General features: G+C 38.7%; 1 protein-coding gene across 2 annotated transcripts in view; it reads right to left on the reverse strand.

Annotated features, from left to right (window-relative positions):
* Positions 1 to 7,187: 7,187 nt before the first annotated feature.
* Positions 7,188 to 13,425, reverse strand: part of Pgant9 (polypeptide N-acetylgalactosaminyltransferase 9) — a 287,854-nt gene continuing 281,616 nt past the window's right edge. For both annotated transcript variants that reach the window (XM_076311692.1, XM_076311693.1), the window contains exons 12-13: positions 8,495 to 8,623; positions 7,188 to 7,476 (exon numbers count right to left, since the gene is read on the reverse strand). In XM_076311692.1, coding sequence (XP_076167807.1) covers positions 7,336 to 7,476; positions 8,495 to 8,623 — 270 coding nt within the window. In that variant the 3' untranslated portion in view covers positions 7,188 to 7,335. The remainder of the gene's footprint in view (positions 7,477 to 8,494; positions 8,624 to 13,425) is intronic.

Consider the following 13,425-nt stretch of genomic DNA (forward strand, 5'->3'; position numbering starts at 1 on the left):
ATATTTTCAATATCCATTTCTTTCGTAAAATTTTGTGTCGATATTAGTACCAGTGATAGTATTATACGAAAAATTACTTTAAACGTAAAATATATATTTAAATTGCTAGATAACGTGAAATTTTTAACTATTCTTATATTTTAAACTAACCTTACCTTATCCTAATCTTACCAATCAAGGTGATCGAAAATCGTTTCCTAATTTTTATTCGACGATCACAGATCGGTTCAAAGATCGAATTTTTCCCTCAGTGTTTGCACTTCTCCTCGTGATACGTCTTGGATTTTCTGTTAAAATACGACCAAAAACAATTTATCGGTATTTGGTCCGTTTCTTAAGAAAAAAATAAAAGTGTTACCAATCCCCTTCTCGGTTGAACTTACCGGTACGGTATTGTGTCGCAGATTCTGTTTTAGGCGCGATGGATAAAATTTGTTAACAGTATCAATGAAAGCGTTTCGGATAACACTTAACCGGTTAAAGTTAATTTCGCGTATTCGCGAGTGTTCGGCGTTTCGTTATCAATTGTTCATATTGGGTTAAAACGTGAGCAACGAAAGTGAAGGTAACGTGAACTCCACCGTGACGAATCCAGGTCAAGCTCAAAATCTGCCTCTGTGGACCACAACCATTCATGTCTGTAGAGGAACTACCGTCGCGCTTCATCCCGGCCGAGGGATGATTCTCTCTCTCTCTCTCTCTCTGCAAATCAATAACTCCTGGCACTGCAACAAGTAGGTATCCCGGCTAAAACATGGGAGAAGAAACGTAAACGCTTCGATCGCCTACAAATTTTCATTCCGTGTTAAACACGTATCACGTATTCGGGTCCCAAGCACTTTAATTGCTGTGGTATTCATGAATAGAACTTTTCCAAAAACGAAAACAAAAAAAAAATATGAAAGAGCATAAAAATTAATCTTACTTCTACGAAAGAGTGAATGTTTTCCAATTGAAATTATATTCAAGACAGATGTTGCGTTCGACTTCTTTTCTACATTTTGTTCGTATTTGTACGAACGGTATGGTCACGTTGTGTTAGCTAACAGGTAAAGATTGCATTTAAAAAATAATTGAAATTGGTCGTAGATAACGAGCACGTCGCGAGTGTAACGTTAAATACGGTGGATTAAAAAACGTGGCTCTGGTACGTCGAAATTGTTGCAAGGTTTCTGAAAAAAGAACACGTCTTGGTCGTACTCCTTTGGCGAGGGACGTTCCGACGCCGACGACGCCTGCGCGAAAATAACGAACGATTTCGTTTTGGTTTCCGTAGCAGCCCCTCGATAATTGGTAAACGGTTCGAAACAAACGCAGCTTTTAGCGATCTTGGAAATGACCTGAGAGAATTAATTTCTAGCCACTTCCATTTTTTGGTGTTCAGTGTACGAGCTAAAAATTTCTATTATTTCGCATCGTGGGTAGATAGAGAATTATTTGAAACGAAAAGGGAATAACAAAATTATTCGAAAGTCATCGAGGCGAATTAAATATTAATTCGAAGTATTTAACGATCGGTTAATGATTAGCTACAACGAAGCGCCACCGAAGTGGAAATGGAAATTTACGATCAGACTGAAATAGTTCAAGGTCGACGGAAAGTGTGTCATGACCGACTTTCACAGTGAACTCTCGATTCAGTATCATGCGCAATTATGTAGATCGAGTGCATCAAAGGGATCCGTGATGCATTGACAATAAAAAGTAAGAAAGTTTAAAGGAAGATGAGTACAAGGAATCGTTGAGTAAAATGTAAGAACTAGACTATTATGTAAATCTAGCGCATCAAAGGGATCGATGATGCATCGGCAATAAGAAGTAACAAAGTATAAAGAAAAACGTATACAAGGAATCATTGGATAAAATGTAATAGCTGTACATATATTAATAATGTTACGAAGCAGTTTTAGAAAAGGTTTCGTTTTGCATATAAGAAAAATGTCATGCATTCGTAAAATTCTTCAATCTTCTTCAACTTATTTTCTTTAATAGATTTGTATAATCTTACGACGCTTATATTTTTTTATTCGAATCTTTTTTATTTCGTACGATAATTTGTCGCTATTACCTTGTATCTATTCAACTTCTTCCTTTCGTCTGTTTCGATTTTATTCGTCGCAATCTTATTGAATTAGCCGGGAGGAATAAAACGCATTTGGGAGACAAAAATTCTGTGTTCCCTAATCGTTTACGAGATTGATGAAAAGGTACTGGATATCGATTTATACGCTGAATTGCGTTGTTTTAAATAAATTTCGGACATTTCTTATGCTAATTATGAGTAAAAGTTAGACGCTTTCAATTCTGAGACAATAGAAACAAGAGATGTAAATTACTCAACGTGATCAGAATATTACGTGTTGATATTTGGCTTTTGGTCCTCATTGGAACAAAGTATTTGGTACTGAAATTAATCTATAAAAATAATTCGATCATCTATCGTTACCAGTGTACATCTTGCTATAAAAACTATGGAAAGAAACTGAATCGCAATTCTTGAAGCCTCGTTACGTTGAGAAACATACATTGACCTATATATTAATTTTGTTCCTAACAGTAAAGCGACCAATCTATCTAAAAACTAGAATGATGCTTTTTCAGTATATACAATGGGGAATATTGTCTCTAAATCGTAACCACCAAATCTTGTATCACTTTTCTATTAAGAGTAACAGATGAGCGAGTGAACAGTGAGAATAACATGTCGATCTCCACCAATAACATAAAACAACATCGATTTATTCAACACAAATACTTGCACGTTACGATAGAGGTTCGTAGTAATGATAATAGTGATAATAATATTCATATATACAGGAAATAAGGCACGTTCGATATTACATTAATTAACGTGCGACCAGCGTCGCTCGGCTGTCTGTTATATCTCTTATCATCATCATTGTATCTCCCCTCTCTTACGATATGCAACATCCTTACCAAATGTAGAAAATGTCGTATATATAATATATATTTATAATATATGTATATATCTATCTGTATAAACGTTCTCGTTGAATTCCATTCGTCCGTTCATCGGCAATTCGAAGAAAAAAATCTTACACCACCTTAAAATCTATATGCATGTTCTCCCTCTTTCCGTTTAATTATTCGCGATGAAATCGCGGCCCCCATTAGTCGCGCGTGTCCTCTCTCTTCTACTGTTTTTCCTTTTTCTTTTCTTTTTCGCAGAAACGATTCGCGTCGTCGTTCTCGTCAAACGTATGCCAGGAAACGCGCGAAATTTCGCTCGAGTTCTCGAACGAAAATCGTTGCAGTTGGAACGAGATTAAGCGATCGCTCAAGGCTATTGTCTCCACCGCTGCGTTCAGATGCACCCTCCAGATCGTTCAACCGTCCTCGCACTTCGTATACCATCTTTTTCTGCAAATTCGCTATTACGACGTATCTGGCCGAATTGACGGAGAACAACGTGGCCTTGAACGTTCATTTGAACCCGTTCCAACTGTAATTAAACATTCATCGCGACGTTTCGACAAATGCTTATTCACGCTGTGTTTCTATCGCACGCGATCGTAATCACCGATGCACTGCACGCTCGGGTTTCGCGTCGGTAGAGTTAAATTACTCGCGAAATCGTACATCCAGCCAATGTTTCAGATTCTGCCATTACTTGGTTGATCGTCGATGGCAACCACTTGGCACAGACTACGAAAACTTACGATACTGTCTCGAAGAATTTTTGGAAAAATGGCACGAGACATTAAATCGTCTCGTTCCTCTTCGTGGCATGAATCTTCGATGATGATTTTTGTTACGGATATGTAAAGTGTTGCGAAAGTCGGCGTTCGAGACACGGGATAAATAATTCGCGATGGTGATCGGTGACGGTTGAGAAGAGTTTGAATATGATACAATCGTCCACGCACTAGCAGCGGCATTCACGATTTCGTTGGCACGCACAGACATCTGCAGATTACGGTGTTCAATGGAATCACGGTTCTCGACCCTTCGATGCTTACCGATAAAGAGAAGTCGTTGAGGATCATGATACATTCTCACGATGGAACTCGAAAGTTGTCGTACAATTATTCTTCGAATCTTCTTGCCAAGATTCTAATTAAAGTTAAACGAAACGTATACTGCTAACTCCACATTCGTTTTCCAAATGACAAATTATCGGTACATTTGTATCTATGACTCTTTCGAATAAAAGTCACAACCGGGGTGATACGAAAAAGATGTGGAACGATGTAAAGGCACATAGTGTTCGCAAAAAGGGACAAACAACGGTTAATAGATATTCGCAAAACACGACATTGAAGTAATTTACAATTTTCCGTTATGGTAACGCAAGCGTCTCAGTTTCGTTTGTGCGTTAAGTGTTGCGTACAGGTAAATGCAATTGTTGATTATGCATTCCCGATATAGATGCGCGATTATAAAACAATCGTACAATGAAAAGTACAAAAGATAGCGGGAGGACTAGACGAAACTATAGACGAACCTATTTCAGTTGATCGCTGAAGGCCACCTACTCCCACTTTTACGCCATGTTAACTCGCCTATTGATTCGAGAGGCAGAGTGGCAAGGTAACCAAATGGCGTGATGGGGGCAGTGACCTCGAGCGACCAGTTAATTCTATTCCGACTGATGATAACTTTTCACGGTTCGGTACAACATTTAACGACAGGATGTTGCTTCTGTTATCGAGATAGAAAATCGAAGTCAATCCAACAAAGTTGATTTGCGTACGTACAATAACCGAACTTTTTCTGTCTACTCTCGTGAATACTATACACCCTCGGCTTCTTCGATCTTATTTTTACTTCGTTCCATATAGTCGTTAAAATAAATATAATCATTTCTGTGACAACTTCTCGACTAAATTAAAGAACATTAGACTGTAAAGGGTCGTACGAATCTTTCTCGAGAACTCGTGATTCGATGTCACACGGTCTGCAAATTATTTACTCACGCACATACACTCGGAATCTTACTTTAGGCGGTATCTAAACTGGCATCGAGATACTTTACACGAATGTACAAAAAGTCTTCCTACACCGTATCGGAATGTGTGTATCTTCACTCGTCCGCATTCTGTCTCTACGCACTACGTACGGGCTAAATTAATTAGAAAAAGGTTTCCTTTCGTCGCGCGTGAACATGGAACCATCGGCAATGTTGCCTCGCGTCCAAAATGGAATGTAAGATACTACCGTAAGCGCAGAGAATACGACAAAGAGACAACGGGTAACCAACGAATCGTCGATCGATGCATCTATATTACGTTCACAGTTTTTCGATTTGCAAACAGTCGATCGAATTTGTAAAATTGCACGGTTTATTGACCAAGAATCGTCGTATTTAATTCTATTTTAAAAATTACCCATAGATCTAATCGCAACGAATTTGTCGACCAACCTTTCTAGAAATAGTTTCCAGAACGCACTCGTATTATTTGCAAACGCAAACTGCTTTGCTATCCATCGAGACGATAAGACTTATAATCCTAGGTATCGATTAAATTTTACTGTTCAGCGATTCACACGCGACGGGAACAATGGGAAATTAAAAATGAACAGACTTTGCGTTGGAAATTGAGAAAATTTTTCAACTATATAGGATGTGAGCGGAGCTCATTGTAACACACGAAAGATCAATTTTGAACACGTTCTATAAATAAAACACAAGGGGAAGCTCGAGAGAGCCTTGTCCGTTTAACACGATGATGAGAGGTCGATTTTATAACATATTTCCCTGAAAACTGTTCCAGATTGTAACTTGCTTCGTTTCGATCGCAAAACAGTATTTTATATTAACGCGTTTCCCTCTATAGATTTGGAATTTGTAAAAAGTTAAAAATTCGACGCCAACGACATGGGTCCCTGCTTAAATACAAATTTTAGACGTCGTTCGTAAATAAATTACGCAACGATAAAACGATTTTGAAAGAATTTTAAGAAACAAGTGATCATCGATGATAAAAAGAATTACAAATAAAGATCCTGATGTATCTTATCGGTCGTTAATATTAATAGCTAGCATTTATTTTGTAATTATTTCTAAACACTCGGCATACTTGGCAGTTTCGGTTTCACGATTACGTAAAAACAATTTAAAAATCACGATCCGTGACAGTATTCGGATCGAATACTCTTACTCGTTATTCCTATAGCGTTATTCGACGATGAAAGTATTTTACTTAATTCGTCGGGCTTAGTTTTTCTCGTCGTGGGCAATCGACGATTCGTCGATTTCCAACGAAGCCCCCCAGCACCTCGTTGTCTCTGAGATGGCACTCGCCATAAGCAGCTTGCACAAATCACTCGATTCTCCGTAAAACATCCACCAACGGACGAACGCGACGATCGAGGTTTTCGTAAAAGTCGATACGCGATCGCATTCGCCCGCATATCCCGAATAAAATCTAACTAATACATCCCTCTGACGCGCATTTCGCTGTCATTGACACATTGACGCTATCGCTCGCGTCCTAATTAATTCCTTAAACTACGCGATTAGCCATTAAAACCTCGTTTCAATTTTTAAGTACTTTACAAAGGTGGGCGAAAACTCCCTTTCGTAACCCCTTATTGCACCTAATCGATCAAAGTTTTCAAACATAACGATTCAACCCCGTAACCATCGTTTTTCAAAGGTTTCGAAAACATTCCCAACGAAAATATACTCAACGTTTGTGGAAAACATCGTCATAAACACTTACGCATCGAATAAACGAACACGGATTCTCGTTAACGAGCCCAACGTAAATCAAAAGAACGCTCCGTCGCATCGGAACTTTCCATCGAGAAAAGAAAGAATACTCAAATCCTAGCGTTAAAACCGATCTCAAATTTCGCGCGCGTTCTCAACGCGGGAACCTTTCAGTTCTTCAATGTCAGCGAAAGCGTTTCCCAAAACTCTCGAACCGGCTGAAAGCGCTCCCAAAGACTGTCCCCGTACTCTCTCATTGTACATCAGTTACAGCGTTTTCGTCGAAGGGAAAGTCCCTCTTCGATCACCCTTAAGTCGTTAATATCTATTGCACTTCGTCTGTTTTAACAGTTAGTAAAATGATAGGTGACGATCGGCGAGTGGACCGCTGTCTTCTTGGCTAGGAGTCTCGTCCTCGATGGGGGCGGGTGGTTTTTACTTTCACGAGGTTCCCCGGGAATTCTCGCCACCCTTTTATTTTCCAGTCGATCTTGAGCGTCTGGTCGACGGAGTTTCGAGGCGCCGAGGCCCCGAAACCACAGAATCTATCTGCCGAAACGGGTCTTGGCGACGGAATACCGTGGGCCAGACATCCAAGTACCGGCGTGGTCGAACCTTCGGCCGGTGTTTCTCGACTGACGACGTGAAAAGGCGCGATATCACAGCTTCGAGGGATCGTAATTCTCGAATGACCACCTCTGCCTGGCCGCGTTCGGAGAACATTCCTCCATTATGAGACGCTGCTTGCTCTCGGTGATCGCCAGACACTTGTCGCTGCTCCCGTGTCTGATCTGCTTCGACTGAAAACGAAACGTTCGATTGGTACTCGTTTCGAAAATAATCGATAAAACGTCTCTCCCAATCGCGACAGTTTCAAATTTCGACGAAGCTCGAATCACCGATAAAACGGTGGAAAATATTTTACACGTATTTTTTCTTTATTCCAATATAGGTACACCGATATTCGTGCTCAAGGGTAAAGCATCAAGGACAATACTTATTCAAATCCATCGAAAGCAATTGAAAGATAAAAAAACAATATCGATTACGAAAAAGTTTGATCGTCGATGAGCTCTGTATTTCTATCTCCGTTAAGTTTCGAGAAATTTATAAAGGTATTTCGTTCGCGACTTTGAACGTAGTTTCAATTTTTACAATACCCGAGATTATCGATCGAGCAATGTTCCTTGCGAGTCTCTCGAAAGCAAAATCGGTCGAATGGTGACTTGTGTACTTGGTTACTTCTAGAGTGAATAAACAATGCGAAACCGAGGTGTAAATTTCTTGGTTTTAAACATCACTTTTCGAAAACCAAAGAATTTACACCTTTGCACGCTTTAATTGTAGACTTTGTTCGTGTTTTACGTGACAATGGAAGATTTAAAATTCTGTTGCTCCGATAGGAATTACATTCCTTTCAGGATAGATTTTTAGCTCCCATTGATAACTGATACTTCTGTTCTCGTGTTTAATCAATCTGTTTCGACAGTTGGCAGTGTTTTCTAACATTTCGATCACTTTGTATAGCGATGTTCTATAACATTGATATCAAACAAGCGTACAAATTATCAATGGATCTACGGTTTCCTAGCTACGACAAATTGGTCGCATTTCTACCGTACCCCGAGACTCTTGAAAACTAACCGTTGAAATGACACAGCTGCCCAAAAATCCCAAATTACAATTGTGCAGATAGCAATAATATTAACCGGTGTACATTAACCCGCAACGAAATCAATAATTCCGGGATATTACGAAAATCGTGACGTCGTTGCTTAGCCGCTGATACCAATACTTCGCATAAACGCGACAACGTACCTGAGGATTGTAAATCCATTGTTGATTCCCCTTGCTACCATGACAAGGATAGAGGATGACATCAGTGCCGCTGTAATCCAAGCACGACTCGTCTCGACGGATCTCGCCGGTCTTGCTCAACATCCAGTACTGTGACAAACGATCAAGATTAATGCTCGTAGAATTTGACCTCCAGCATTTGCCTATGACCGATGGTTCTGACAGCGACGTACATACGGATGCACCTGGAAGTATTCCAGGATTCTGGATATCCACTAGATGTCTCGAACGACCACTTTTGTCAAATATTTCAAACGCTTTCGTTCGTACCGACTTTAAATCTTTCGCGAGCTACAAAGTCTTTCGAATTGCATCGAATGTATTCCGATTACGTTGAATTCAAACTTAAATTTACGAGTCATCTTAAACTCGTCGCCATCGCGATAACGATGTTTCGCGTGACTTTGAATACGTTAGAAAAAATCATGATCAACGAAGATTTTGATGTTGGGAGTATCGAATGGGTGCAATTAAAACAACGATGGTAATGACTTTCTTAATTAGAGGGAAGTCCCTGTATCGTAACCTTCGAAATATCCTTCCATAATCGTGGAAGTTGTATCGTGTATCGGTACTTACTGAACTTTTTAGCGCAAATTGAGAAAGACTCCATTTTCGTAATTACTCGGACAACGTTGTACACTCGAACTTGCACGCATAATAGGTAGTTAAATACTTCGGACGTTTATAAGTTTCATGAGAAGAAGTTGCGATGGTTAAGAAAAATTTGTCGGCGCCCTCGGACCTTCTTGTAGTGTATAATAAAGAAAAAAAGGAAAACTTCTCCCCGCCCACGGAGCGAAATTATAAAAGTTCCTCACTATAATAAAGTAAAAAATGGTACTTGCTGTTAGAATTTAACTTTTTATAAATTACATTTCGAGTTCTATTAAGCGAAGAAAAAGTTATGGCATTAAAGACAAAGGAAATTAAAAATCAATTAGTAAACGATTAAACGACCGAATGTGTTTGCGTGAGATATAATTACAAGGTCTGCGTAACGTTTGCTAAAAGATCCTTTACTTCTTCAAACGTTTGCTTCGATACAAAAAAAATGTTTCAAATTTTCTTTGTAAATATAAATATCTTTCTACATAGTGCAAATGTAGTAAAACCTCGTGCATTGAATCGACATTAGACGTTTAATATAGAGATTGAATTCAATCTCCACTTTGAAGTCACTTCAGTCTGAGAACTTGTTATGCTTTTAACTAAGATTTTAGAGAAATACGCTACAATAGCTGCCAAGACTTTAGAAACATATATTACAATTGTTATTGGAAGTTTAAAAAGTTCTTTGAAGTCAGAATACGTTAAGTAATAATAATTAACTCGTTGGACTTTCAAAGTATAGAAACTTATTGCACTCTTTCCTTTATAAAATAATCAAAAATTCAACGAACATTTTCGTCTCGATTAATATTATATTACAAAAGTTTACACTTAGATTTGATTACGAGAAAATAATAGATGAAAACTACTTCTTGCAATTATCGATCGTTCTTTTAATTTTTTTTTTTTTATTCCTCCACGTGTTTTTTCTTGCGATCGACTCGAATTCGCGTCAGTGACGACCATCGATTTTCAAGTTTTTATAGAGCACCGATTTTAAGAACGGCGCAATGTCGAACACAGAATGATGTCGAAGCAAGGCTCGACAAACTAATGGACGTCAATCACGGGGTAATCGTGTTTACTGTTCCCAGAAAGTGACCTGGTACCGTTTCTGACTATATCGTTCTGAACAATTGAAACTGACATCGTTTTATTAAATTGTAACAGTTTATAATGAGAACGACGATGATCGAATCTTGTCGAGCCTCAAGGTTTGCGTCCGCACATAAGCATATTACTTTTGCTTCCAAGAACAAAGAATGATCGACATATCGTATGTATGGTTGCTCCATTTCCTCCTAAATCACCGTCGTGAACAATACAAATTAAATTATTATTAAGTACTCTAATCAGAATCACACTAGTAGCGATACAAATATAACGTGTGTTCGAAATGTAACAAAATGTGTCCAATATTAACGTTATAAAATTGTAAATAATAATGTAATTAGTAGCGATAGACTAGATACGTATTGTACTATTCGTATTTCAAATTCTGAAAAGAATCGAGACAGTGGAAAACTTTAAATAAAATTATAATTTCGACCAACGATACGGCTTCTCTCGAATGCTGCGAGTAACGTTCTAAATCATCTTTACGAAACTCGCTCGGTCTTGAATAATTATGAATTTATACAACGAAAAATAGTACACGAGTGTACATATGTATATAGAAATGTCGTAACTTTCCAGCTCGTTCTACTCGATTTCATTGAAAATTAGACGATTCTGAGAGACTATTTCTCTACGCAGTGCACGCTTAATTGCAACCAGAGTGTATCGTCGTACCGTCTATGAACTCGATAATGATACATTCAATCGTAAAAATGAATTCCAGATGTTCATTTACCGTAAATATTTAAACGATCGTCGGTAAGAAATTTCACTTCGTGTAACCGATAACACGAGTGACCAGTGACGAATAGCGGCTTATACTTATTCAAATCCGTGCAAATTGTTGTCGCGCTGTCAAAACCATCCGCGTAAAAAATTCTCCGATTTTCAGCCCCTGTCGTGCAACGTTGAACTCGAAACCAGCGGGATTCGGGATAATGAAAAGCAAGGATTAACGCCATGCGCCGGTTACTGCACCTTACAACCAACCATTGCTATCTATATCCGTTCTATCGAGGAGAAAGTATCAAACCTGTAAACAGCCTTCCGTAACAAAATAACGGGTATTTTCGTAACGACTTCCGTTTCGGGAAAATATCACCCCCCGGGGAGAGCAATTTTCGTAGCGCCCGAATGTTGCGAATTAACGAGCATCGAAAATTATATCCCCCCTTTTCATCAACACGAAATTTCTACCGAACCGAGGGGAGACTAAATATGAAAACTTGGAAAACGGAAACACTTAAAATAGACAAATTAACATTGCGATACTTGTCGACTTACCAGGCAACATTCTTCGTGCTCTTCTTACCATTTTTCGTAGCCAATACAAACCGTGGTATTTCCACGCGTATACTAACGCTATTGAATTTAAAATAATTTCCAACGTAATTCATCTCGAGACTAATTGGACACTTTTCACCGGCTAGATTGGTAACGTAAAGCCAACATTGCCAGAATCATCGATAAAGAACGGTCGTAGTTTAAACACAGGAATCCAGTCGCGATGATAGAGCAATCTAACTGCATTTAAACGTTGCCTGTCTGTCGACCAATTGTCACTTTGTCCGGTATCTAATTCTCAATAATTACCCGTTATTAATCTCAGCTAGTCGCAATGTAATCGCTCGATCTAATGGTAGTCTGTCCGTTGGATGTCGGTCGCTTATTGTCGAGAAGTTTGTTGAGCTTCGTGATCATTGTTGACACTGTTCGCACTCGTTATCGATTGACTACCTGCGCTTATTTTTCATTAGACTGTCGGCCAACTAACGTATCTTTACGTATCCACCGGTGATTAGTGTACCGCGCAATCACTTTCTACGCGTCGTTGAAATGTCACTCGTCAGATTTTCCGCGAAACTGCTTTCGAGATCTGTCAATCACTGCTCGTTAGTCCGGTATTACGTTATTGGCGATAATAATCGTAGGATAAATCTGAGAGTGAGAAATGTTTGAACAAAATTTAGACACCGTGTAAAAAGATGCAGAGTGTTGGAGAACCGTCTTTCTTCGACTTCTGATTGCTCTCCGAGAAGAACCATTTTTCTAAGTCGATGGTGCGAGCTCTTTACGGTTTCATATTTGAACAATGATAATAGCTTTTAAGCTGTTGCATACGGTTTCGTATTTCAATAACCGTTGAATCGTAGTTCTTCGATTTAGACCATGACCCAGATAACTATTAAAATATCGCTTCACCGATCATAAAACACATCGAAGCATTGGCAAACAACTCGCTATTAAAAAATGAGACCTGTTCGAAGATGTGGACCCACTGAAAAATATCTACGTGCCGAATAAATTTATAAACTTCAGTTAGGTGATAAAAGGTGAAAAACTTGGCGAGTTGCGCTAACTGTACAGTGTGCAAATTAAAACCATAATTCGATGAGTCCGAAGATATTACTTGAAATAACTACTACGATTCTGTGTAATTTTATATCAGTTGAATCAAGCTATCTATAGTTTTGTATTTTCAATTGTTAATCGAACTATTTTAAGCTCCGAATCTTCCAACTTTTGAGAATCGGTTAAGTTAATTTAAAATAGCATCGATTTATATAAAATCCATCGGTTCGGACATTTTAATATCTCGTACCACGATGAATTGACCAAACCAATCAAGAATTTCTCGATTCTGCATCCGAAGCTATTAGCCAAACTCACTTATCTGTCGTTCCATAATTTCGAGTTTCGAGTATCCACTGAATTAACCAGAAATTCCATACTCTTTACGCTTTCAGCAATTAACCGAGTTGAACAGCCATTTTGCGGCTAAAACCGTTACGAGTATCCGAGTGTGAGCTCTTTACCGAGAACGATCCCCATGTTTTATCGGTATTGCAGTCGGCTTCGTAAAAATTCCGATCGTTCAACTTTCGATTGGCTCGTATCGCCCGAGAAATCGAAGCAATCGTTTTGACAAGAGGATGTAACTCTCGTCTAGTAGCCACTAACAATTTCAACTTTGAGTACCCGAGGTTATGAGAGCCACAAGGATCTCGTTAAGTAGCCACCATCTCTCAATTGCGAACTTTCGAGTGTCGGTTCGATTGATCCTCTGTCGTTTCACCATATTCACTAGTCGAAATTAATCAGGAACTGTTTATCATTTTTGGTAAAAATTCAAGGCTAAAAATATGTAACATTTTCTCCATCTC

Source organism: Ptiloglossa arizonensis, chromosome 5, assembly GCF_051014685.1.
Source record: "Ptiloglossa arizonensis isolate GNS036 chromosome 5, iyPtiAriz1_principal, whole genome shotgun sequence".
Classification (NCBI taxonomy): domain Eukaryota; kingdom Metazoa; phylum Arthropoda; class Insecta; order Hymenoptera; family Colletidae; genus Ptiloglossa; species Ptiloglossa arizonensis.